This window comes from Oncorhynchus masou, chromosome 29 (genome assembly GCF_036934945.1).
Source record: "Oncorhynchus masou masou isolate Uvic2021 chromosome 29, UVic_Omas_1.1, whole genome shotgun sequence".
Lineage (NCBI taxonomy): Eukaryota > Metazoa > Chordata > Actinopteri > Salmoniformes > Salmonidae > Oncorhynchus > Oncorhynchus masou.
The window spans coordinates 52,224,687-52,252,356 of record NC_088240.1 but is presented as its reverse complement, the minus strand read 5'-3'; the positions used below and the strand labels follow the sequence as shown (position 1 = coordinate 52,252,356).

General features: G+C 41.3%; 1 protein-coding gene across 2 annotated transcripts; it reads left to right on the top strand.

Moving 5' to 3' along the window:
• Positions 1–5: 5 nt before the first annotated feature.
• ctps1b (CTP synthase 1b) lies at positions 6–27,662 on the top strand. 2 transcript variants are annotated; one of them, XM_064945234.1, is made up of 18 exons: positions 6–219; positions 9,157–9,337; positions 9,444–9,614; positions 9,807–9,907; positions 10,174–10,290; positions 10,576–10,659; positions 10,741–10,821; positions 10,981–11,132; positions 17,150–17,282; positions 17,575–17,663; positions 25,750–25,844; positions 26,044–26,106; positions 26,240–26,283; positions 26,376–26,472; positions 26,551–26,606; positions 26,768–26,864; positions 27,099–27,243; positions 27,467–27,662. In XM_064945234.1, exons 2-18 carry the CDS (start codon positions 9,172–9,174, stop codon positions 27,531–27,533), a joined length of 1,758 nt encoding a protein of 585 aa, XP_064801306.1. In that variant the 5' UTR covers positions 6–219; positions 9,157–9,171; the 3' UTR covers positions 27,534–27,662. The 2 variants fall into 2 exon arrangements, with proteins under 2 accessions (XP_064801306.1, XP_064801307.1); XM_064945235.1 differs by lacking the exon at positions 6–219 and adding an exon at positions 746–821.
• Positions 27,663–27,670: the final 8 nt, after the last annotated feature.

Sequence of the window (27,670 nt, the reverse complement as noted above, 5' to 3'; positions counted from 1 at the left end):
GAAGAGGTAGTGACGTTGCTCAAGTCCTGCTCATGAGTGTTTACTGTGCAGTGCGCAGCAAATTGTACACCATTTGGCTGATCTGCATACAACGTCAACCCTTTTCACCTTGTAATATGTAAATCATTGCATTCAATTCTGTCTTGTTTATGCGTCTGCGAAGTCTTCTTTTGTGTCAGTTTACGCCACACGTGTACCAACACAGAAGAACGTGCGCAGGCAAGTAGCAATATCGTGCATGACACAGAATACATGAAGAATTGACTTTATATCATTGCATGTGTGATCCTCCTGGGGCTTGTGTGAACGATTTAATCTGTATTTGTATAATTCGGCGAGCTCAAATCGAGTAGAAGCTAGCTCCGAGCTTGCTGTGCTAACTACACCAGATAGTTAGCAAGACAGCTACGGATTAGTATTGTAGTTTGATCAAATGAGGTCTACTGTTGCAATGGTAATGGACTCTCCCAGTGGTGATAAAGTCATTTTACATCGCTAGCTAGCGAGATCATGTAAGAAGCAGCGAACCTGGCTGGCTATACTTGTCATAGCATGTGATTTATATTTTAGTGTATAAACAAAACGATCGAAACAGAAACGATGTGATTGCCATGAGGAATTCGCAATTCATATTCAACTGTAGTGCCATTTTTATTTCCCGCCATTGAATTTCCGCAATTGTGATAAGTTGAAACTGGGTGAACAACCCGTCTCGAGCTTCAGACAAGATAAACTACAGCCACATAGTACACTATAATAGATAGAAGTGAACATACAAACATGAACGGTGTTCGTGTAATAGAAGAGATCCTAACAATACGGTGAGTGTATTACAGCTACCATGACGTGATTGAATGTTATGGTGCTTTCAAGACAACTGGAAATTCGGGAAGATTCGAGTGGTAATGAGGTCAAATCATTACAGTGCTGTTCAGGTCGGAAGGTATGAGCTCGAGAAAGATCCCCGAGTTTCCGACTTAGAATTCCGAGTTGGATGACTGTTACACGATTTTTCACAGTCGAACAGATTTTTTTCCCTCCGAGTTTCCAGTTGTCTTGAACGGACAGAGGTCGGATATTTCCGAGTTCCCAGTTTAGTTTGAATGCGGCATTAGGCTAACGTTACATTATTTAAATTAAGACTAAGATGTCGGGGAAAACGAATTGCCTCGATCAATCAAACTTGTAGTGTATTATGACAACAAGTACTTCGCCATTTATATCATTCATTACTAGAGGTCGACCGATTATGATTTTTCAATGCCAATATTTTTGGAGGACCAACAAATCCATACAGATTAATCCCCCAATTTATATATATATATATATATATATATATATATATATATATATATATATATATATATATATATATATATATATATATACTACTGTCGAACTGCTTTGCTTTATCTTGGCCAGGTTGCAATTGTAAATGAGAACTTGTTCTCAACTTGCCTACCTGGTTAAATAAAGGTGAAATAAATAAATTATATATATATATATATATTTCATCTTTATTTAACCAGGTAGGCAAGTTGAGAACAAGTTCTCATTTACAATTGTGACCTGGCCAAGATAAAGCAAAGCAGTTCGACACAAACAACAACACAGAGTTACACATGGAGTAAAACAAACATACAGTCAATAATACAGTATAAACAAGTCTATCTACGATGTGAGCAAATGAGGTGAGATAAGGGAGGTAAAGGCAAAAAAAAGGCCATGGTGGCAAAGTAAATACAATAATAGCAAGTAAAACACTGGAATAGTAGATTTTCAGTGGAAGAATGTGCAAAGTAGAAATAAAGATAATGGGGTGCAAAGGAGCAAAATAAATACAGTAGGGAAAGAGGTAGTTGTTTGGGCTAAATTATATATATAATATATAATAATGACAATTACAACTATACTGAATGAACACTTAAAATAATACATAAATAAAATCTATTTAGTCTCAAATAAATAATGAAACATGTTCAATTTGGTTTAAATAATGCAAAAACACAGTGTTGGAGAAGAAAGTAAAAGTGCAATATGTGCCATGTAAAAAAGCTAACATTTAAGTTCCTTGCTCAGAACATGAGAACATATGAAAGCTGGTGGTTCAATATTCCCAGTTAAGATGTTTTAGGTTGTAGTTATTATAGGAATTATGACGCGTCGACTCTCTCTCTATACCATTTGTAGTTCATAGACCTTTGACTATTGAATGTTCTTATAGGCACTTTAGTATTGCCAGCCTAATCTTGGGAGTTGATAGGCTTGAAGTTTCCTCGTGGATTGCAATGTAATCGGCATCCAAAAAGGCCAATTACAGGCCAATTCATTGTTATGAAAACTTGAAATCGGCCCTAATTAATCGGTTGATTTCTATTCATAACTCATTTGATTAATGTTTCTCCGGCCTTAAATTGCTTTAGTCCAAAGGCCGGCAGAAGGCTTTCATTTCACTATGTAATGCAGCCGGCAATACACTTGCATCGGTTCATAACCAAAACAATCTAATTTCAGACTGCAAAGGCGTCGATTTCCTCCTTAACCATATTTAATGGCGTGAAGGTGGGGAACAAGTTAGGGATGGGCATGAGTACTCGAACAGATATCAAAACTCAATCTTTAAAGCTGCAATATGTAACTTTTTGTGCAACCTGACCAAATTCACATAGAAATGTGAGTTATAGGTCCTGTCATTCTAATTTAAAGTAAGTCTACACGTACGTCCACCATTGCGAGCATGGTGATTTTGGCCATCCACACCAGATGCGATGAGGATGCAAGTTGAAATATCAAAATGAACTCTGAACCAACTATATTAATTTGGGACAGGCCAAAATATTCATGGACATTTAGCGAGCTGGCTAGCTAATTTGTCATGTGATATTAACATTGAAATGCACATGTTCCATTTTTCCGAATCTTTGTATAATTTGACACATGAAATCATGTGTTCTCTAACTAATCCACAGATAAAAGGGGAAACCTACTTAGTTTCTAGTAATCACTCCCCCTTCAGTCTTCTGTGGACTTTATATGGCGGTTGGCAACTAACTAAGGTGCATTACTGCCACCAACTGGACTGGTGTGTGGAACTCTGTTCATCTTTCAATCACCCACGTGGGTATATGCCCTCGAAAAACCAATGAGTAGATGGGAGAGGCGGGACTTGCAGTGCATCATGCGTCAAAAATAGAATGAAGTTCAACTTTACATGCTGACCAGACCACACATGCACGTTGATTTAGTCCCCCCCACACGCATGTTGAAATATCAAAACAAACTCTGAACCAATTTTACTAATTTGGGCACAGGTCGAAAAGCATTAAACATTAATGGCAATTTAGAGGGCTAACTTGCTGTTGCTAGCTAATTGGTCCTGGGATATAAACATTGGGTTGTTATTTTGCCTCATATGCATAAGGTACTCTAATATGACAATTAATCCACAGATAAAACCGTAAACTGAATTTGTTTCTAGTCATCTCTCCTCCTTCAGGATTCTTCTTATTTTGACTTTGTATGGCAGTTGGCAACCAACTTTAAGGTGCATTACCACAACTGACTGGAGTGTGGAACTCTGTTCATCTTTCAATCAGCCACGTGGGTATATGCTCCTAAAAACCTATGAGGAGATGGGAGAAGCAGGACTTGAGCGTGACAAATAAACTCAGCAAAAAAAGAAACGACCCTTTTTCAGGACCCAGTCTTTCAAAAATAATTAGTAAAAATCCTAATTATTTAACATATCTTCATTGTAAAGTGTTTAAACACTGTTTCCCATGCTTGTTTGATGAACCATAAACAATTAATGAACATGTACCTGTGGAACTGTTGTGAAGACACTAACAGCTTACAGACGGTAGGCAATTAAGGTCACAGTTATGAAAACTTAAGACACTAAAGAGGCCTCTCTACTGACTCTGAAAAACACCAAAAGAAAGATATCCAGGGTCCCTGCTCATCTGCATGAATGCGCCTTAGGCATGCTGCAAGGAGGCATGAGGATTGCAGATGTGGCCAGGGCAATAAATTGCAATGTCCGTACTGTGAGACGCCTAAGACAGCGCTACAGGGAGACAGGACGAACAGCTGATCGTCCTCGCAGTGGCAGACCACGTGTAACAATACCTGCACAGGATCGGTACATCCGAACATCACACCTGCGGGACAGGTACAGGATGGCAACAACAACTGCCCGAGTTATACCAGGAACGCACAATCCCTCCATCAGTGCTCAAACTGTCCACAATAGGCTGAGAGGGGCTGGACTGAGGGCTTGTAGGCCTGTTGTTAGGCAGGTCCTCACCAGACATCACCGGCAACGACGTCGGCTGTGGGCACAAACCCACTGTCGCTGGACCAGACAGGACTGGCAAAAAGTGCTCTTCACTGACGAGTCGCGGTTTCGTCTCACCAGGGGTGGTGGTCGGATTCACGTTTATCGTTGAAGGAATGAGCGTTACACCGAAGCCTGTACTCTGAAGCGGGATCGAGGTGGAGGGTCCGTCATGGTCTGGGGCCGTGTGTCACAGCATCATCCGACTGAGCTTGTTGTCATTGCAGGCATTCTCAACGCTGTGTGTTACAGGGAAGCCATCCTCCTCCCTCATGTGGTACCCTTCCTGCAGGCTCATCCTGACATGACTCTCCAGCATGACAATGCCACCAGGCATGCTGCTCGTTCTGTGCGTAATTTCCTGCCAGACAGGCCAGCAAAGAGCCCGGATCTCAATCCCATTGAGCATGTCTGGGACCTGTTGGATTGGAGGGTGAGGGCTAGGGCCATTCCCCCCAGAAATGTCTTGGAACTTGCAAGTGCCTTGGTGGAAGAGTAGGGTAGCATCTCACAGCAAGAATTGGCAAATCTGGTGCAGTCCATGAGGAGGAGATGCACTGCAGTACTTAATGCAGCTGGTCGCCACACCAGATACTGACTGTTACTTTTGATATTGACCCCCCTTTGTTCAGGGACACAATTCCATTTCTGTTGGTCAAATGTCTGTGGAGCTTGTTCAGTTTATGTCTCAGTTGTTGAATCTTATGTTCATAGAAATATTTACACATGTTAAGTTTGCTGAAGATAAACACAGTTGACAGTGAGAGGACGTTTCTTTTTTTGGTGAGTTTAGAACCAAATTCTATTTTAGCGCCTGGCTACGCAGATGTTCGCGAGCAGAGTGGGTGCATAACATGTATGTGCTCATTTATTTGTGGTCAGCATGTAAGAAGCAGTAAATCTGTTCTATTTGCACTATTTTTATGCTTCCCGTTCTTAAGTTGTTTTTTTTTTTGTCTTTTACTTAGTTTTGTAAGCCAGTTTCAAACAGATGAAAATACAATATTTTTGGTTATGGAAAATATCTTTCACACTAAACATTGCTTGTTGCCACAAACTGAAATTAGGCAAACTATTATCATTTTAGCAACCAGGAAATGGCGGAGCGATTACTGCATAGTGCATCTTTAACCAGAGATAAAAAAATACTATAAAACTATTTGGTGGAATGTGCTTTGTGGCTTTGTCCCCCCCAAAATTTGTAATTTTGTCTGGAAGACGACGTTACTTTGCTTTGACTCTAGTGTTCCAGTTGTACATGGTTTGCGCACCACAACAAAAAAGAAACAAAGGCAAGCATCACACAGTTCTCTCTAAATTCCCTTTCCCCTCCGTGTCTCACCCACTCAATTGCATTTTGACCGTTTCCTCTCCACCGTTGGCCACCAACCGGTTGATCTCCAAGACATTCATAGTCGCTCTCCAAACATTTCTGCAAAAAAAACAACGCTGAAGTCTTGTGTTCCAATTTGTATTTATTCATCTAGCGCTGTTGGCGGTAGGTGCACGATTCAGCTGCCTTCCGCACCAGATAGGTGGTGTTCCCATTTTGACTCATTTAATGTGTCTGAAGGTTCAAACTCTGCCTTCCCAGTGGGACCGATGAGCAAATCAAGTGCACTATACACTACCATTCAAAAGTTTGGGGTCACTTATGAATGTCCTTGTTTTTGAAAGAAAAGCACGTTTTTTTTTGTCTATTTAAAATAACATCAAATTGATCAGAAATAAAGTGTAGACATTGTTAATATTGTAAATGACTATTGTATCTGGAAACGGCTGATTATTAATTGAATATCAACAGGCATACAGAGACCCATTATCAGCAACCATCTCTCCTGTGTTCCAATGGCACGTTGTGTTAGCTCATCATTTTAAAAGGCTAATTGATCATTAAAAAAAATGTTGCAACTATGTTAGCACAGCTGAAAACTGTTGTTCTGATTAAAGAAGCAATACAACTGGCCGTTAAACTCGTTGAGTATCTGGAGCATCACCATTTGTGGGTTCGAATACAGACTCAAAGTGGCCAGAAACAAATACCTTTCTTCTGAAACTCGTCAGTCTATTCTTGTTCTGAGAAATTAATCCATGCAAGAAATTTCCAAGAAACTGAAGATCTCGTACAATGCTGTGTACTACTCCCTTCACAGAACAGCACAAACTGTCTCTAACCAGAATAGAAAGAGGAGTGGGAGCACCCGGTGCACAACTGAGATAGAGGACAAATACATTAGAGTTTGAGAAACGGACTCCTCACAAGTCCTATTTTGCTTGGCATTGCACATTGTTATCTTAGGCTTGTGTGCTGCTACTCGGCCTTGGCATTTCATGACGCTACAAATGAACAGTTATTGTGCTGACGTTGCTTCCAGAGGCAGTTTGGAACTCGGTAGTGAGTGTTGCAACCGAGAACAAACGTTTTTTATGCGCTTCAGCCCTTGGCGGTCCCGTTCTGTGAGGTTGTGTGGCCTACCACTTTGTGGCCGAGTCGTTGTTGTTCTTAGATGTTTCCACTTCACAATTACACCACTTAAAGTTGACCGTGGAAGCTCTAGTAGGGCCGAAATGTATGAACTGGCTTGTTGGAAAGGTGCAATGTTGAAAGTCACTGAGCTTTTCAGTAAGGCCATTCTACTGACAATGTTTGTCTATAGAGATAGCATAGCTATGTGCTCGATTTTATACACCTGTCAGCAACGGGTGTGGCAGAAATAGCAGAATCCACTAATTTGAAGGGATGTCCCTTTGTGTATATATAGTGTATGTGTCACAACAATGAGTTTGGATTTGGTAATAATTGCATGCCGTCTATTTTCAATTTAGGACTTTGCAAACTGCTAGTGCCATTTAGAATTGATTAGCCTAGGCTATAACCCCCCTAAACATAGACAGGTTTCACACTGAAAATATGCAAAAGCATTATTTTGATAAAGCGTATTTTCATCAGAATCATTAAGCGTAGACCTACTCACCAAACAGATTTTGGCTAAAACTGCTTAGACTAGTATAGTAGGAGGGAGGATAGTCAAATCTTTATCTGTAGTAGTGCTGAGCGATAAATTATTTTTGAGGTCTGTTTGTTTTCTGTTCTATTATTAAAAAAGAATCCCGGTTTTTGGTTTCGTAAGATTGTTTTAAACATTAAATGCACTATCCATTTTGTGGGTTGAATGAATGACACAGAATAAAACAAATAATAAATGGCTCATGATGGTTAACTTCTCACTTATTAACCATAATTTATTCACATTACTTAAATACAATATTTAAATTGTGTTTATTACATTTCGGTTTATTTGATGACTTTATTATTTCATTCCAAGTCATAATCTCATTTCTATAGAGCTGCTGCTGCCTATGCTGTCTGACAAAAACACTATTTTAGTAGTTCTTCAATGTAAATAAGGCATAATTTTATGAATGCTGAGTACCAACTATCAATCACTTAGGTACCTCTCGAAGCAACCGCTCTCTATCCCTCTCGATCTGTCCACCACACAGACCGGAAAAGTAGATACGCAATGTATTTTGGTCATTGTAGTTAATGAGCACGTTTTCTGTGCTAAACTAATAACAAATATATATATATAACAAATATATAACCGCAACAAGTGTTGGTTTCATGAGCTGAAATAAAAGATCCCAGAAATGTCCTATACGCACAATTTGGTGCACAAAGTTGTTTACATCCCTGTTAGTGTGCATTTCTTTTTTGCCAAGATAGTCTATCCACCTGACAGGTGTGGCATATCAAGAAGCTGAATAAAACAGCATGATTATTACCCAGGTGCACCTTGTGCCGGGGACAATAAAAGGCTGCGCTAAAATGTGCAGTTTTGCCACACAACACAATGCCACAGATGTCTCAAGTTTTGAGGGAGTGTGCAATTGTCATTTTGACTGCAGGAATGTCTGCAAGAACTGCAGACCACATGTAACCATGCCAGCCCACGATCTCCACATCTGGCTTCTTCAGCAGCGGGATCGTCTGAGACCAGCCATCCGGACCGTCGATGAAACTCCGGGTTTGCACAACTGAAGAATTTCTGCACAAACCGTCTCAGTGAAGATCATCTGCGTGCTTGTCGTCCTCATCAGGGTCATAACTGACTTCAGTGGGCAAATGCTCACCTTTGATAGCCAATGGCACTCTGGAGAAGTGTGCTCTTCACAGATGAATACTGGTTTCAACTGTACCGGGCAGATGGCGAGTGGTTTTAATGTTGTGAACCGAGAACCCAACCCCCACTTTGGGGCAATGGTATGGGCAGGCATAAGCTACGGACAACAAACAAAAAACATTTTATCGATGGCAAATTGAATGCGCAGACGAGATACTGAGGCACATTGTCATGCCAATCATCCTCCGCCATCATATGTTTCAGCATGATAATGCACAGCCCCATGTCGCAAGGATCTATAGACAATTCATGGAAGCTGAAAATGTCCCAGTTCTTCCATGGCCTGCATACTCACCTGACATGTCACCCATTTGAGCATGTGTGGGATGCTCTGGATCGAAGTGTTACAATTCCCGCCAGTATCTAGCAACTTTGCACAGAGGAGTGGGACAACAATCCACAGGCCACAATCAACATCCTTATCAACTCTATGCAAAGGAGATGCTGTGTAAGGCAAAATGGTGGTCACACCAGATACTGACTGTTTTTCTGATCCCTGTCCCGACCTTGAGGTCACAGAAAAAAACAATTGAACCGACGTCTCAGTTGTTTTAAAAACTGTACAATAACAGACATTTCGGTTAATCGCTCAGCACTAACCTAACATTGATTGTCATCTTCTATTTTTGTTTCTAGGTTTCACATGCCACTATGAAGTACATCTTGGTCACTGGAGGTGTCATATCCGGAATTGGCAAGGGCATCATTGCCAGTAGTGTGGGCTTAATCCTGAAGTCCTGTGGTCTGCATGTGACTGCCATCAAAATCGACCCCTACATCAACATTGATGCTGGCACCTTCTCACCTTATGAACATGGTGAGTGCATTTGGGTGGTAAGTTCTCTCAGACTAAAGCATTTAATCTGTGAGGGCTAGGCCAATGCATGCCTATCTAATTGACTTGAGCTGCATCACCCATCTAGGTGAAGTGTTTGTGTTGGACGATGGAGGTGAGGTGGACCTGGATTTAGGAAACTACGAGCGCTTCCTGGACATCAGGTTAACCAGGGACAACAACCTGACCACGGGCAAAATCTACCAGTCTGTCATCAACAAGGAGAGGAGGGGAGACTACTTGGGCAAAACTGTACAGGGTGAGCGAGAGATCAAGGGTTTTCCGCAAGGCAAGGGGCATTGGGATTAGTGCAACACCTGGAAACCTATGACATCACTCCTAGTTGTTGTGTTGATTTGTAAGGGTCTCTCCGTAGTCATTTTTTCTATGCTGATCTCGAGTTTCTGTGGATGCTGATTCTATTTTGCTGATGTTTTCTCTCTTATCTCAGTGGTGCCACACATCACAGATGCCATTCAGGAGTGGGTGGTGAAGCAGGCCAAGATCTCAGTGGATGACGATGGGGTGGAGCCACAAGTCTGTGTTATAGAGGTACGAGCCACAGCGTAGTCAAGTTTGTCTTATTATGGGTCATTCATTATAGGACATTGTGATTGTCCCCTTGAAGTTGTTATTGGTGTCTGGTTTCAGCCAGGGATTGTTAAGCTGGGTCATATTAGGGCACACTGTAGCAACACATTTCAAAATGTTGTGTAATGGAAATCGAGCAGTTCAGATAGTACCTAACCTTTTCAGATGGTTTCTTGCGTTTTTGCCTAGTGAATGTTGAGGTCTCAGGCTGTGTCCTGTTTTGACAGTTGGGAGGCACTGTGGGAGACATTGAGAGCATGCCATTTATCGAGGCCTTCAGACAGTTCCAGTTCAAGGTGAAGAGGGATAACTTCTGCAACATTCATGTCAGCTTAGTCCCACAGGTAAGAGCTTTAACACAAACACAGAGTAAGGCTTGTTTGAAAGCCGATTTCAGCGTTGTGACAAAGCACATCTGTACCAAAAGTGTCCAAAACATTGTCAGCCCTTTACTGCATTAGTACATACACACACACACAATTGAATCAAAACACAGTCTCTTACATAAGCATTGTAAAACATCATGAACACTTTAACTTTGTCTCAAAAGTACATCAGTTGTGTTTCAAGTAAAAGGTTTTACAATGATGCTTAACTGAGAACTGAAATGTAATTTTGTCTGCCTTTAGCCCAGTGCCACAGGAGAACAGAAGACGAAACCCACTCAGAACAGTGTCCGAGAGCTCCGTGGACTAGGACTCTCCCCAGATCTGGTGAGTCAGATACTCCCTCATTCTTTTGCCTTGGGAGTCTTGGAGTTGGCTAACTATGTGTTTCTCCTAATGTATTTTCAGATCATGTGCCGCTGTGCGACACCTCTGGAGAACGCTGTCAAAGAGAAGATCTCCATGTTTTGTCATGTAGAGCCCACGCAGGTAAGGCCTTCTCTGTCCGTGACGAATTTCCGTTTTCCGTTGCGTTCCTAAATGAACACAACCCAGAAAAAAGTGAATGTAACGTCAACCAGCAACATTTCATATACTTTTGGAAAAACGTAATCCGATTCTTATGCTTTTCTCTCTCCCTGTCCCCAGGTGATCTGCGTGGCAGATGTGTCGTCCATCTACAGAGTACCCCTACTACTGGAGGAGCAGGGGGTGGTGGGCTATATCTGCCAGCGGCTGGACCTGCCTATTGAGATGAGGGCCAGGAAGATGCTCACCAAGTGGAAGGAGATGTCTGACAGGTGAAGGGGACCCCTGGCCCCCAGTCCAGTTGGACTGTTTTGGGCAGAAATAGGCTTCTGAATGTAGCACTACTCTGCTGTAGTACAATAGTGATGGGAAACAAAGCTTCCTGAAGTATTGAGGATTTCCAGCCCATTGTGTTGAAATACTGTAGGTTCATTATTCAAGGCTTTACTCAATACAGCGTACACTAGTGGCAAATATCACACGTAGTGTAGCCTTTTGTCTTCAACCAAAAGCAATAGCAAACCAGTCAGTTGGTTGTGCAACTAAACAAAGCTTAGGACATCATTGATCTCGTGCCTCTGATAAAGTGATACAGGCATCGGCACACTGCTTTCAAGTAGACTGCTCTGTGATTTTGACGCATGCCTCGGAGCTCCGGTATCAAATGTAACATCACTATAGTACAACATATGACAAGGTTACTGTGGAACTTAGATTTTTACTACATGCTGACATAGGGCAAGATTCAGACTCACTTCTCAGTAGTTGGTATTCAGACTGACCTTATGCAGGTGCGTAGTGGGCTTTGCAGGTGTGGTACCCTTGCGCACGCAGAATAAATGTAATTCAACTGCTGAAATCCCTCTCACTTGCTGGCCATCAGATTTTCTCGCGGGGTTTTCATTCAAGAGGGTTTTCAGTACAGTTATCTAAAGCCACCCCTTTAAATGTGGTGTACATACATTTTTTTTTTACGGTTAAGAATATTAGGGATCAATGAAAGAAAGCCATGTGGGCCTAAATAGACTTCTCATTTTCAGCACCAATTGGTAGATGTAAAAAATACTCTGATCTTGTATATTATTTAGTGTTATGACAGTATTTATGAATAATCATTTGTAAAAAATAAAAACTTTGGAGAGTCTTTACGCACAAAATATATTGGTGAATCAAAAATAGTGTTTTTTTTTGTTGGTATTTTGGCATTTTATTAGGATCCCCATTAGCTGTTGCAAAAGCAGCAGCTACTCTGCCTGGGGTCCACACAAAACATGAAACGTAATACAGAATGACATAATACAGAACATCAATAGACAAGAACAGCTCAATGACAAAACTATATACATTGATTCATCCTGAAAGTTGCCATATTCAATTGTTCAATCCATGAAATATTAGAAGGTGAAAAAAATGCACATTAGTCCTATAAATCTACCCTAATAATCCTTACTAATCATGGAACTGTGATGACAACGGTCCTGTCGGCCATTTCTGTATGGACCTCGCTTTGTGCACAGGGGCAGTTTGGAACTCGGTTGTGAGTGTTGCAGAAGATTTTTACACGCTAGGCACTTCAGCACTTGGCGGTCCTGTTCTGTGAGCTTGTGTGGCTTACCACTTCGCGGCTGAGCCGTTGTTACTCCTAAACGTTTCCACTTCACAATCACAGCACATACAGTTGGCCGGGGCAGCTCGAGCAGGGCAGAAATTTTACTAACTGAATTGTTGGAAAGATGGCATCCTATGACGTTGCCACGTTGAAAGTCACTGAGATCTTCAGTAAGGCCATTCTACTGCCAGTGTTTGTCTATGGAGATTGCATGGCTGTATGCTCGATTTTATACACCTGTCAGCAACGGGTGTGGCTGAAATAGCCTAATCCACTAATTTGAAAGGGTGTCTACATACTTCCTGCCATGTAGTGTACGTTAGCCTAATATGATCCACTATTGCTAGCGATTCTCATAAACAACGACATGAGTGTGACAGTGGAAAGAAAGGTAAACTAATGATGTAATGGAATGATGCAAAATGTAAGGAAACTAACACAAGTCAGTGACATTTATACATTTGTCGTTATAACTGACGGTGGCTACCTATAGTCATTAATTCGAGCTTCTACTTCTAAAAATTCACCTTTCCAGAAACAAGTCTATCACTGTTGCCGCTTGCTATAGACCTCCCTCTTTCCCAAGCTGTGCCCTCGATACCATATGTGAATTGATTGCCCCCCATCTATCTTCTGAGCTCGTGCTACTAGGTGACCTAAACTGGGACATGCTTAACACCCCGGCCATCCTACAATCCAAGCTTGATATCCTCAATCACACACAAATGATCAATGAACCTTCCAGGTACAACTCCAAATCTGTAAACACGGGCACCGTCATAGATGTCATCCTAACTAACTCGCCTTCCAAATACACCTCTGCTGTTTTCAATCAAGATCTCAGCGACCACTGCCTCATTGCCTGCATCTGTAATGGGTCTGCGACCAAACGACCACCCCTCATCACTGTCAAACGCTCCCTAAAACACTTCTGCGAGCAGGCCTTTGTAATTGACCTGGCCGGGGTATCCTGGAATGACATTGACCTCAACCCGTCAATAGATGATGACTGGCTATTCTTTAAAAGTGCCTTCCTCACCATCTTAAATAAGCATGCCCCATTAAAAATATTTAGAACTCAGAATAGATAGTCCATGGTTCACTCCAGACCTGCCTGCCCTTGACCAGCACAAAAACATCCTGTGGCATTCTGCATTAGCATTGAATAGCCCCCGTGATATGCAACTTTTCAGGGAAGTTAGGAACAAATATACACAGGCAGTTAGGAAAGCTAAGGCTAGCTTTTTCAAACAGAAATTTGCATCCTGTAGTACTAACTCAAAAATGTTCTGGGACACAGTAAAGTCAATGGAGAATAAGAACACCTCCTCCCAGCTGCCCACTGCTCTGAGGCGAGGAAACACGCACCACTGATAAATCCACTATAATTGAGCATTTCAATAAGCATTTCTCTACGGCTGGCCATGCTTTCCACCTGGCTACCCCTACCCCGGTCAACTGCCCGGCACCCTCCACAGCAACCCGCCAAAGCCCCCACCATATCTCCTTTACCCAAATCCAGATAGTTGATGTTCTGAAAGAGCTGCAAAATCTGGACCCCTACAAATCAGTCGGGCTAGACGATCTGGACCCTCTTTTTCTAAAATGATATGCCGAAATTGTTGCAACCCCTAATACTAGCCTGTTCAACCTCTCATTTCGTATCGTTTGAGATTCCCAAAGATTGGAAAGCTGCCGCGGTCTTCCCCCGCTTCAAAGGGAGTGACACTGTAGACCCAAACTGCTACAGACCAATATCTATCCTACCCTGTCTTTCTAAGGTCTTCGAAAGCCAAGTTAACAAACAGATTACCGACCATTTCGAATCCCACCGCACCTTCTCCGCTATGCAATCTGGTTTCAGAGCTGGTCATGGGTGCACCTCAGCCACGCTCAAGGTCCTAAACGACATCATAACCGCCATCGATAAGAGACATTACTGTGCAGCCGTATTCATCGACCTGGCCAAGGCTTTCGACTCAATCACCACATTCTTATTGGCAGACTCGACAGCCTTGGTTTCTCAAATGATTGCCTCGCCTGGTTTACCAACTACTTCTCTGATAGAGTTCAGTGTGTCAAATCGGAGGGCCTGTTGTCCGGACCTCTGGCAGTCTCTATGGGGGTGCCACAGGGTTAAATTCTCAGGCTGACTCTCTTCTCTGTATACATCAATGATGTTGCTCTTGCTGCTGGTGATTCTCTGGTACACCTCTACGCAGAGGACACCATTCTGTATACTTCTGGCCCCTCTTTGGACACTGTGTTAACTAACCTCCAGACGAGCTTCAATGCCATACACCTCTCCTTCCGTGGCCTACAACTGCTCTTAAACGCAAGTAAAACTAAATGCATGCTATTCAACTGATCACTGCCCGGCTCCGACTTAGAATATGTGGACAACTACAAATACCTCGGTGTCTGGTTAGACTGTAAACTCTCCTTCCAGACTCACGTTAAGCATTTCCAATCCAAAATTAAATCTAGAATTGGCTTCCTATATCGCAACAAAGCATCCTTCACTCATGCTGCCAAACATACCATCGTAAAACTGATCATCCTACCGATCCTCGACTTCGGGGATGTCATCTATAAAATAGCCTCCAACACTACTCAACAAACTGGATGCAGTCTATCACAGTGCCATCCGTTTTGTCACCAAAGCCCCATACACTACCCACCATTGCGACCTGTACTCTCTCGTTGGTTGCCCCTCGCTTCATACTTGTCGCCAAACCCACTGGCTACAGGTTATCTTCAAGTCTCTGCTAGGTAAAGCCCCGCCTTATCTCAGCTCACTGGTCACCATAGCAGCACCCACTCGTAGCACGCGCTCCAGCAGGTATATCTCACTGATCACCCCCAAAGCCAATTCCTCCTTTGGTCGTCTTTCCGTCCAGTTCTCTGCTGCCAATGACTGGAACGAACTGCAAAAATCTCTGAAGCTGGAGACTCACATCTCCCTCACGAGCTTTAAGCACCAGCTGTCAGAGCAGCTCACAGATCACTGCACCTGTACATAGCCCATCTGTAAACAGCCCATCTATCTACCTATCCCATCCCCATGACAGTATTTATTTATTTATCTTGCTCCTTTGCACCCCAATATTTCTACTTGCACATTCATCTTCTGGACATCTACCATTCCAGTGTTTCAATTGCTATATTGTAATTACTTCACCACCATGGCCTATTTATTGCCTTAACTCCCTTATCTTACCTCATTTGCACTCACTGTATATAGACTTTTTGTTCTTTTGTTCTACTGTCTTATTGACTATGTTTTGTTTATTCCATGTGTAACTCTGTGTTGTTGTATGTGTCGAATTGCTATGCTTTATCTTGGCCAGGTCGCAGTTGCAAATGAGAACTTGTTCTCAACTAACCTACCTGGTTAAATAAAGGTGAAATAAAAAAATATTTAACACTATACAAATTGTTTTTTTTTAAATACAGTAAAAAGACCAGGCAAATAATTAAAACATTCTAGAAATCATAAATCAACTCTAGGTTTGGCGCTATACTGTCATTGGTGCAGAAGCCTATAGCTTGGGTCTCCAAATTTCATCTGAAGTTATAAGGCCAGCATTTCATATACAGTGGGGCAAAAAAGTATTTAGTCAGCCACCAATTGTGCAAGTTCTCCCACTTAAAAAGATGAGAGAGGCCTGGACTTTTCATCATAGGTACACTACAACTATGACAGACAAAATGAGAGAGAAAAAAATCCAGAAAATCACATTTTAGGATTTTTAATGAATTTATTTGCAAATTATGGTGGAAAATAAGTAGTTTTAGTTTGCTGCCATTTTTGTATTTATTGTGGATCTCCATTAGCTGCTGCCAAGGCAGCAAATAAAATTGTATTGGTTGCATACAGATATTTAGCAGCAGCTACTCTTCCTAGGGTCCAGCAAAATTAAGGCGGTTATACAATTTTTAAAACATTACAATACATTTCACAACACATTAAGTGTGTGCCCTCAGGCGACTATTCTACTACAACAAATCTACAACACAAAATCCATGCGTGCATGTGTGTATATTGCATATGTTATCGTGTGTGTGTGTGTTTCAATATGACTGGGTTCAGATTTGTCAATACAATCTCCAGCGATCATAAGTTAAAATAGATCTAAAACAATATTGTAATTTATATTTACGATCCCCTCATCCAAACAACTTACATGTTTACCTAGCTCTTATCAATAGCTCTCAATTTTGTAAATTACAGTGCATGGAGAATGTTGATATTTCTATCTGATAAAATAAAGTAGATGTTCACCTTGGAACTGACAAGTTGCTCGACCTTATTCATCATTTCATCTTGCCTAAAGGTGGTGGAATTATGAGGGAATTAAGTCAAGGTCAGAATACTGTTAGACACACCTCCGCCACACCTTAATTCCTTTGATCTCCACCCAAAGTGAAACGCGGTTGAATAGCATGCTATTCTCATGCTTTAGTTCAAGGTCAGAGTGCGCGTATAGAGAGAAGTGCATAAAAAGGGAATTATGTTCCATTTATGCACGATTAACTTGGGTTGGAATTTCCCCATACTGTATTGGGAGTCTCACCCTGGTTTGATTGAGTATTTACCATGTTTTAGTCTAAAATATATATTGACTTGATACCCCAGGGTCCTCGGAAACATGTTGGAACTAAACTGTCTCCTCTCAGGTCTGACCGACTCCTGGAACATGTGTCCATCGCCCTGGTAGGGAAGTACACAAAGTTCTCTGACTCATATGCCTCTGTCATCAAGGCCCTGGAGCACTCAGCCCTTGCCATCAACCACAAACTAGAGATCAAGGTATGGAACACAGTCACATTCACCCATGCTCCCTCTTTGGAGCGACTGCAGGTCCCTACGCACAGCATCTGTGTGTAGGAAGAGACGACTCTGCTTACATCGGTGGCATTGATGTTATCTTTTGTGCTAACCAAACCTTGCGTGTCCTTAGACGAGGATTATGAGAAGCTCTGTTCTAATGGACTGTGTTAAATATGGCCTTATTTGTTATGTTATAATAAAAATGACAATCACTGTATGTCATGTTCTTATGCCACCCACCTCCCACTGACCCTCAGTCTTCCTCTTGCAGTTCATCGACTCTGCAGACCTAGAGCCAAATACACTGCAGGAGGAGCCTGTGAAGTACCACGAGGCCTGGCAGAAACTCTGCAGTGCTGAGTGAGTCTACAGCAAAATACCTACAATGAGTATACAAAACATTAAAAACACCTGCTCTTTCCATAACATAGGCTGACCAAGTGAAAGCTATGATGTGTTATTGATGTCACTTGTTAAATCCATTTCAAACAGTGTAGATGGGGAGGAGACAGGTTAAGGAAGGGTTATTTTTAAGCCTTGAGACAGTTGAGACATGGATTGTGCATGTGTGTATTGTTGAATTCTGGAGTAAACTTTGAACATTTGTTATACTCAGAGTATAGGAACATTAGTTACACAAGAGACATGAGGGGTGCCATAATGAAGCTTGGGAGGGGCTGAGTGCAGGGAAAACAATTGCATGTGACACTATTGATAAGGGGAGAAACTGTTGAAGGCTCATTTACATGTAGTAGCAGTATCAATATGGAGAGAGGTTGGTTTATGCCCTATGGGGAGAGGGAGACATGAGAGATGATGCGGGTTATCAATAATAGTGATATTTGAGGATGTACTGGAATAGGACATTAAGTCATCCGTATTCTCCAGTAATACATTTTCAGACGCTATGGTATCGGTTCTAATACAAGGTATTAAGTGCCGTGACCAATGAATTATTATCCGGGGAAGTGTGTAGCGTTAACTTGTCAACTAGTTAATAGAAGGTGTGTATTATAGACGGAAGTGAAGGAATCTAAAATACCCTGGACACCGTCAGGAGAGTTTATGGAATAATAACTATTGATATGTCGACAAACGGCTCCGATTCTCCTTGTAGAACGGAGCTAGGGATTTTAATGAAGCCATGGAGGCTCTGAAAGAGGCGCACAAGCATTCTACCAATTTGGCTGGAATATGGGACAAATTGAGAAAATTTGATAAAATTGGACAACATTTTCCTGCTGACGGAGAATTCAAAACAAATAAAGACTTCAGGGAGGCAATTGTGACTTGGCACAAAGACATAAAACCAGAATCAAAAGCTCAATATACCAGCGTTTTGATGTCAGCATTCTATCAACAAAAAGTGCATCACGATAAACCCGGAATGAGTACCAGGACTCTGCCACAGAAAGACGTAACGGGAGTGTATTGATAGAATTTGCAGTTCTGATTTGATGGCAGGTTTGAACCCTGTGATCAAAACGGTAATTGCAGGGGTAGTAGATTTAATTCAAGACAATGTTTTGAGAGTGGAAAATAGCTCTGCTAACCTCGCCAACGTGCGAGGGGTTAATAGGGCCATAGAGAAAAGCACTAACTATAGTTTCAATGGCCAAGATAAGACAATGAGACGTAGCGGAAATGCATCACAGCGTAGGGAGACCGAGTCCTGTTTTAGTTGTGGGGCTATTGGTCATTGGAAAAGGGAGTGTAAAGTGGGTATGGAACCTGCTGTATTCGTAGAAAATGCTGCCAGGCAAGCGTTTGCATCGTTTTGAAAACGGCAACAACAAATACTCTGGAAAGTAGCAGGAATGGCACTTTCACCTAGCAGTGTATAGTCTCTGTTCAATCGATTAGTGGTTCATAGAGATTACAGTTTCTATATGATGGAAGGCGTATGAGATCACATTTTACCCAGCTTTTTAGTAGAGGCCAGGGTTCAAATATTGCGGTTTCCTTACGACGGGAAATGGGCTAAATTTGCTACAGGAAAATGTATTTGGGGTTGAAGAATCTAGGTGAAATGCCAGGGGAATGAATTCTAAAGGTAACACATTTAAAATATATTGCCAAACACTCCTTGCAAACTCAGAAAGCCTTTTTTTTATATATATATCATGAGACATTTTGTGGTTTTATTTTAAAAATATATTTACGTTTTATGTCGTCTTTATTCTAGAAAATATTTCTAGAATGGTTGAAAGGGTGGAGGAGTCACGAGGTATTGGTATAGGGGTTATCAAACCTAAAATGAACTTTTCATTTTTTTTATGTGGTGAGGTGGTTATGGAGAATCATGGGGAAAAGAGACCAGTGAATCGTTAGACTCGGTGGCGAGATAATGTTGCCTTGTCTAAGGATAGTACCTGCTAAATAAAGGATGGGGTGGATTAAAACAAACATTTAATGATTGGAGAAAGGACAGTGGATTTACAAATAACAGGTTTGGTTTATAATTAATGCTAGTGGGCTGCTGATTAAAATGTAGCACAGTGAATGCTAACAAAATGTACACTCTTTTCCAGAAGAGGGGGTTTTGTTATTTTTCGTTGGAAGGTCCCCGGAGATTGTGAGGGGAGTGCAGTTAGTGATATTTGACAGTTTTAGGTATTAACGTATCTGGATTAAGCCATAACCGAGTTCCAGATAATAAGTGAGGCCTGTTCATGTGTGTTCTGGACCTACGGTTCACCAGGACGCACACACCATTTACTGGTTATGAATGTGCGTCAGTGGTGTGTTGATACTGTGGGATTTATTGGATGGGGTCTTTTCAATTCGGTTAAATTGGGTATGCAGAAGGATGGACATGTTTTGAAAGGTATTTAAATTGTTTCTGAAGGACAGGGAAAGAAAAGGGAGAGGAAACATTTTAAATGGTGTCGAATGCCCTGTATCCTAAAATGTCTTATGAAGTCTGATCAACCTCTGGAAATGATCGAAATGGGGATTTAATTATAAAATGAATGAGAAACACCAGTCTCTATCAAAACTGTACCATTACTTTAGGAGATTATTATTATTTCCATAGGGAGTTATAAAGAGTTGTAGTTCTAAGTTGATTAGTTATTCAAATTTGTTTATTTTTGATTTAACATATTGTTTTTGAATCACGTGTTCGACGGGGTAAATTACCAGTTCCCCGAGGAAAATATATGTTATAAGGGATGACAGTGACTTCAAATGGATTGTGATATATGTATTGCTCATTTAATTTTGTATTTTTGTTTCGATACAAATTTCACCCGATTGGGATACTGGAGTGTGGAATTCTGCGAGGGGTTAGGGTGCTAACTTCACGATCTGGTAACTCTTTCGAGAGGTCGCCAGCTGAATAAGGGTGTATGGACTGATTTTAGAAAATGGGTTTAGCAGTAACACGTATGTTATGCTTTTTGACATTTTTCGTAGATATAATGTTATTAAGAAATGCTTGTCTGGATTTCCTGAAACAGAAATTAAATTAACGAAACTGTTGTTATGATCTGTGCTTTTTTGAGGTTATCATGGAAGGTGAGGTCATACCGTGTCTTAATGCATGGTAGGAATAATTTGGCTACAAACAGTGTGTGCGAACCTCAAAACCCTCCCTAACCGTCTGAAGAAAGAGCGACAAAGGCATGCAACGCGACAGTGACTTTTAACACTCCTGAGTCCGAGCCATAAACCGGGGCCGTAGTGCTGAGAGCGCGTGTGGAGTGAGCGTGGAGAGAGAGAGCGGCTCAGGTGAGAGACTCATGTACGTGGGAGAAACGTGTGTATCTACTTGAATATTAAAATCGGGACGTTATCAAGGGCCATAAAATGTGACAGACAAAAGTTACATGTGCCGTTGGGGAGATGAACTGTAAACGATATCTGAAAAAGACACGCTAGAATGACAAGTGCCAGGTGAGGGGGGGGGGGGGGGGGGGTTTCCTACATGCTGCGTACAATTTGGACTAAGGATGCATTGAGATACTGATCTTAATAAGAAGAGTTATTTCTGGCAATAAATGGTTGTTTATAAATGTATGTTCTAACAGGGATGATGTGTGCTCAATTGAGGAACTGGAATTTGAGTCCTAGACTCAAAGTAAGCACTAATGACTGTCATTCTAAATTTGGGTTGGATAATTTATAGAATGTTTTAGTTCTGATTTGGACACAGCGGGAGAGAGTTGCTACACAACGATGAGGGGTGGGGGCGCTGCTAAAATGTATTTGGCCGAGAGAGTCTCCAGAAACCTTATCTCTAAGTGTCATCCTAAAGGGAGGTGGTTTGTTTAGCTTGGGACAACCATGAACATTTTTTGTTCTCTTTTGTTTTACCCTGTACTCAGAATTTTTATGTTAAATCACATCAATGGGTGGTGCTAAGTTATTAAACATGTATTTTTTTAATTCCTCTTTCCTTTTCAAGTCAATCTGTTTTTAGGTTTTGTGAAACATAAGAGTGATTGTTGTTCCAGAGGAGGGAATGATGTATATTGACAAATTGATTTGAGAATGTGTTTGTTTATAACTGTAAAAAATGCATTAGGAGTAGTGACTAGTGTGTTATGGGTTAGATGTTATGATAGAGGAGTATCATTCCCAGAGACTGTATATTGTTACAGGAGATCGCTCATAGGAGAGGGAGGACAGCTAATCGGTACACAATATGGGGATTTAGTTAAACATTACACATACCTAGATCATGGTGAGAGTAGAAGAGTGGTAGCATTACAGACACTATGGTAAACATTCAGGAAATCTGTGACTGAGTTTTGCCAACTCGTGAGGGACAGTAACTTTTGGGAGAGAGGTCCGAGTTAAGTCTCAAGTCCTAAACAAGTCATAATGTGCTCTTCACCAAATGTAATAACATTTCATATTTTTAACAAGAGTAATAGTTGGTATATTACATTTACGCAAATCATGAATGCTTTTAAAAATATCTATATTGATTACTTTCCAAATAAATGTTATATTTCCTTGGAAATACATGGTTAGCCATGAGAATGACCCTCTCTCTCTGTGACAGCAGGAGAGGTGGGGTAGGCTGGCGGGTTGTGTGGGGTGGTTGCTCTCCTGTAGATGAATTAAGCAGCAGAGTATCTGCAGGCCATCCAAAATGGCATTTCACATAGAAATACATCACCTACAACAACCTTTGCCGTGTAGAATCGAGTGCAGATCTATATATTGCATTTCTATCTGGAAAACTGTATCTAAATGCGGTGCCTTAGATGAAATAAGCCGCCGTTCTTCATTCATTATTACATTTACATTTAAGTCATTTGGCAGACGCTCTTATCCAGAGCGACTTACAAATTGGTGAATTCACCTTATGACATCCAGTGGAACAGCCACTTTACAATAGTGCATCTAAATCATTTAAGGGGGGGGGGGGTGAGAAGGATTACTTTATCCTATCCTAGGTAATGGAGAAAGCTCAATACTGCGGAGGACAGCAGAGAGAGGGATGGTGGGATTTGTGTGAAGCATAAACACAATCAGAGGTTTAAGCACTCGCCGTAATCAGCAGGTTAGGAAGAGTACACAACCATTCTAGGAGGCACTCTGCCACAAATGTGCTTTGATCTTTTTTGATATTTTCCAGCTCCAAACAGCGTGGTGGCGAGTCAATCTGCAAGTCTAATCTAGGCGAGCAGTGAGGAGCGCACATAACAATACAGGCTCCATACATCACAAGCCAGCTAAAAGGAACCCATGAAACAAACAAGTTACACACACTCATAACTTCTTATGGCTTGGGGGCAGTATTTCGACGTCTGGATGAGAAACGTGCCCAAAGTAAACTGCCTGTTACTCAGGCCCAGAAGCTAGGATATGCATATAATGGTAGATTTGGATAGAAAACACTCTTAAAGTTTTCAAAACTGTTAAAATAATGTCTGTGAGTATAACAGAACTGATATGGCAGGCGAAGACCTGAGGAAAATCCATCCAGGAAGTGTGATTTTTTTTTTTTGATGTGGGTAGTTTTCAATTGAATGCCTATTGAGTATCTAATGGGTTAGGACCCAGATTGCAGTTCTTATGGCTTCCACTAGATGTCAACAGTCTTTAAGGCTTGTTTTCTGAAAAATGAAGAAGAATGAGACCTTTCTGTCAGTGGACTGTAGAATCATGCAGTGCTGGTTTGCGTGTGTGATCGAGTGCGCTCCCTTCGTTGTTTTTCCTTTCTATTGAATACGTTATTGTCCGGTTGAAATATTATAGATTATTTAGACAATTGACAACCTGAGGATTAATTCTAAACATTGTTTGACATGTTTCGACAAACTTTACCGGTACTGTTAGGATGTATTCGTCTGCATGTTTTGATTGCCATTGAGCCAGTGGATTACTGAACAAAACGCGCCAAACAAAACAGAGTTTTTGGGATATAAAGAGGGACGTTTTCGAACAAAACAAACATTTATTGTGTAGCTGGGACTCTTGTGACTGCAACCAGATGAAGATCTTCAAAGGTAAGTGATTCATTTTATCGCTATTTCTAACTTTCGTGACTCCTCTACTCCTCTACTTTTCCTCTACTTGGAAAATGTTTGTATGCTTTTGTAAGCGGGGAGCTGTCCTCAGATAATCGCACGGTATGCTTTCGTCGTAAAGCCTTTTTAAAATCTGACAAAAGCGGCTGGATTAACAAGAAGTTCATCTTTTAAGCTGATGTATAACACTTGTATTTTTATGTTTATTATGACTTTTTCTGTCATTTTGAATTTGGCGCTCTGCAATTTCACCGGATATTGTTGAGGTAGGTTGCTAGCGGAACGCCTGCGCCAGAGAGAATAAACACAACCTTGTGTGATGGATAGCTGTCGGCTATATTAGCCACGACTTACCGTTCTTCGCGCAGCTTCAAATGTCGAACAAAGTTGGAAATTGTTGCGCCTCCGTCTTTAATTTTCTTCCCGCATGTTTTGCAAGTTGAAATCCGTTTTTTGTTGATATAGCAGGTCTTTATATCTGAAAATAATAATTTGGGGGTATCATCTTTCCAAGAGCTCCATCTGAATTCACCCGCCGATGTTCCTCTGCACTGCCACTCACAATTTGATTGGCTGCTGTCCGATTCAAACTGTAATCTGTTAAATGAAGAGTTGATGCGCTGCACACTTTTTTTAATGGCATCATTTTTTATATTTCGGCCTGGGGAGGATATCAAGTCAGGTTGAGTCATAAGGCTCAAGTCCAAGTCATGAGTCATTGGTGTTAAAGTCAGTCGAGTTGCAAGTCATCATATTTGTGATTCGAGTCTGATCAGAATTTCTGATGGAACTGTAAAGAGTGACATACAGAATAAGCGTTCCATCTGACATGGAACAAGACAGCAGACTCAGCTGGAATGGCATTTTGTTGTGTGATGAGAGATGGACATAAAATTGTGTATGGTGTGGTCATAGAACAGAGGCCATAAGTCTCTGAGTTTGTAAACCTCACGGTGGAGTTTGTTCTATCATTGTTCGTTCGTATCTAATCATGTATTATCTTTTATTTTGATTCATGTTTTTTTTAGCATTGTTTGTTCATTTATAAGTAATTTCCAAGTTTATGTCAATTGAACAGTAGGACGCCATTGTTCAAAAAGAGGGACTGTTGGATTCTGGAGTAAACTTTGAACATTGTTATACTCAGAGTATAGGAACATTAGTTACACAAGAGACATGAGGGGTGCCATAATGGAGCTTGGGAGGGGCTGACTGCAGGGAAAACAATTTCATGTGACGGTATTGATAAGGGGAGAAACCACTGAAGGCTCATATCACTTAGTTCCCTGCTTAGCAAGAATGATGCAATGTTTAGAGATGAGGAGGAGACTCCACCCAAAGTGGGGTATTAATACCATCTCGGGGGAAGCCATTTCTTGGTCTGAATACAGCTGTGTCGACCCTTTGGGAAGAATTAAACTTGGTCAAGCTTCTTTAGTGTCCGTGAGTGATTTACTCAAAAAAGATGAGAACTTAACAGTATGAATGGGCAAGACAAAATATGTAAGTGCCTTTTGAACAGGGTTTGGTAGTAGGTGCCTGACACACTGGTTTGTGTCAAGAACTGCAACTCTGCCAGGTTTTTCATGCTCCAAAGTTTCCTGTGTATATCAAGAATGGTCCACTCAAAGGACACCCAGCCAACTTTTTTCTTAACTGTGTTGTTGGTTAAGGGTTCGTAAGTAAGCATTTCACTGTAAGGTCTACATGTGTTGTGTTCCCTTTAGAAAGCTTTCGACACCTTGTAGAGTCCATGCCCTGGCGAATTGAGACTATTCTGAGGGCAAAGGGGGGGGGGGGGGGGTGCAACTCAATATAATAGGCTGCTTGACACCATAAATCCCACAGCATTTACATGAGCATTGTGAATACATTTTTTTTCAGTGGAATTTTAACCCTTATAAGCCAAGGGAGCTGTGTTCTCCTGTCAGTGAAGGATCAATGTTGTCTCATACACACAGTGGTGTCTTGGTACCTGGAGGCTTTGGTGTACGAGGGACAGAGGGGAAAATCCAGGCTATCAGCTGGGCAAGGAAAAAGAAAAAGCCATTTTTAGGTAAGATGTATTTAAGCATTAATGACATACAAACAAATCAATAGTATTGTCATTGTCATGCGTCAGTTTAGCACGTTTTGTTAAATGGAAATGATATTCTGTATGTCACTCTTTATAGTTCCATCAGAACTTCTGATCAGACTAGTTCAGCCTGACTTTTTTTTATTGCACACATTTAATCCCAATTGTCTTTTTGCAGGGGTATGTTTGGGCATGCAGTTGGCAGTGTGTGAATTTGCCCGCAATGTTCTTGGCTGGCAAGGTAATATTTTAATCAGTAATCGTTATATCCTTGAGGTGTATGTTGCGTAATTCCAGAATGTTCATAAGTTAAATGTTCAACTCTCAAACCTTAGAATGGAACTGAAATACGTCTTTCTTTCTTTTTATAACAGATGCCAACTCTACTGAATTCCACCCAGAATCTAAACACCCTGTGGTAGGTGTGCCATAGTAATCATGTCCTTCTCTGTCACTTGTCACTGAGTTTTGGCTCAGGAACATTGTGATATTCTGGTCCTTTTTTGACAGGTGATTGACATGCCAGAACACAACCCTGGGCAGATGGGTGGGACTATGAGGTTGGGGAAGAGGCGGACCATCTTCAAATCCAACACCAGCATTTTGAGTGAGTGCTTATCTTGGCAAAACCACATAGGGTTTGGTGTGTTATAATGGTTGATAATATTCAGTATTCTTTTTTCAGGAAAGCTGTATGGTGATGCTGAATATGTTGACGAGAGGCATCGTCACCGTTTTGAGGTAGTAGAGCTGAATCGAGTCTTGATGTGTATATTTGCGTTACATTTTTAAAGTACATTTTACATGACATGTTACTTGGAAGACAATCCATTTGAAGTGTTACATGTATTACATTCTAAGTGTGGATAGGATTAATTGATGGGAGTTCTCTGTCCTCTTAGGTGAACCCTGAGCTGAAGCACCACTTTGAGGAGAGGGGCTTCCATTTTGTCGGCCAAGACGTAGAGGGAGAGAGGATGGAGGTCATTGAGCTGGATGGTGAGTTAACCATGGAGACATTTCAGTGTTTTCCACTGTCTGGCTCTTGGAAATGTTATTGTTGAATAGTGCGTTATCACTTCATAAAGTACTTTCTTGACTGAATTGAACAAAAAAATGTAACACAATTTGTAGGGGTATCAAATGTAATGGCAGTTGTAGCTATGCCAACCGAAATGTATATGTCCGTAGTATCCATCCCAACTGATCTTCTTCCCACCTGTGTTGTTTCAGATCATGCCTATTTTGTTGGAGTGCAGTACCACCCAGAGTTCACTTCTCGTCCCATCAAGCCCTCGCCCCCCTACTTTGGCCTCCTGCTGGCTGCTGCAGGGAAACTCCAGAGCTACCTACAAAAAGGTTGTCGCCTCTCACCACGGTAAGACCACGCAGATCATTGTATTTCTCATAATTTCCTTTTACTCCATCAGATGGAGGCAAGCAAGATGAGTGGCATTTGGTCTGGCGTAAAGGGGAATGGAAAGAAGTTACCCAGCCCGTATTGGATTTTTGTAATGCTATACCTAGTTTATATCTCTGACTTATCATATCATCCTGAAAAAGTATTATGGATGTATATAACTCTGTCCCTTGTGTTACAGAGACACATACAGTGACCGCAGCGACAGCAGCTCTCCAGATTCTGAGATCGCTGAACTGAAATTCTAGGAGTTACCAGTTACTCCAGCACCTGTTACTCTGTTGATGCTGGTACTACTGTTATAGTTCACCTCACCTGTTTGAACTCAATACACAGCCTCCGCTCATCTACCTGACAATAAATACTTTTTTCTGTCACCCAACGG

Coding starts and splice junctions, on each gene's coding strand:
- ctps1b (XM_064945234.1), top strand. CDS start 9,172: ATGAAGTACATCTTGGTCACTGGAGGTGTCATATCCGGAATTGGCAAG. Junction 9,908..10,173: donor CACAAGTCTGTGTTATAGAG/GTACGAGCCACA, acceptor CTGTTTTGACAG/TTGGGAGGCACTGTGGGAGA. Junction 25,845..26,043: donor AAAGAAAAAGCCATTTTTAG/GTAAGATGTATT, acceptor GTCTTTTTGCAG/GGGTATGTTTGGGCATGCAG.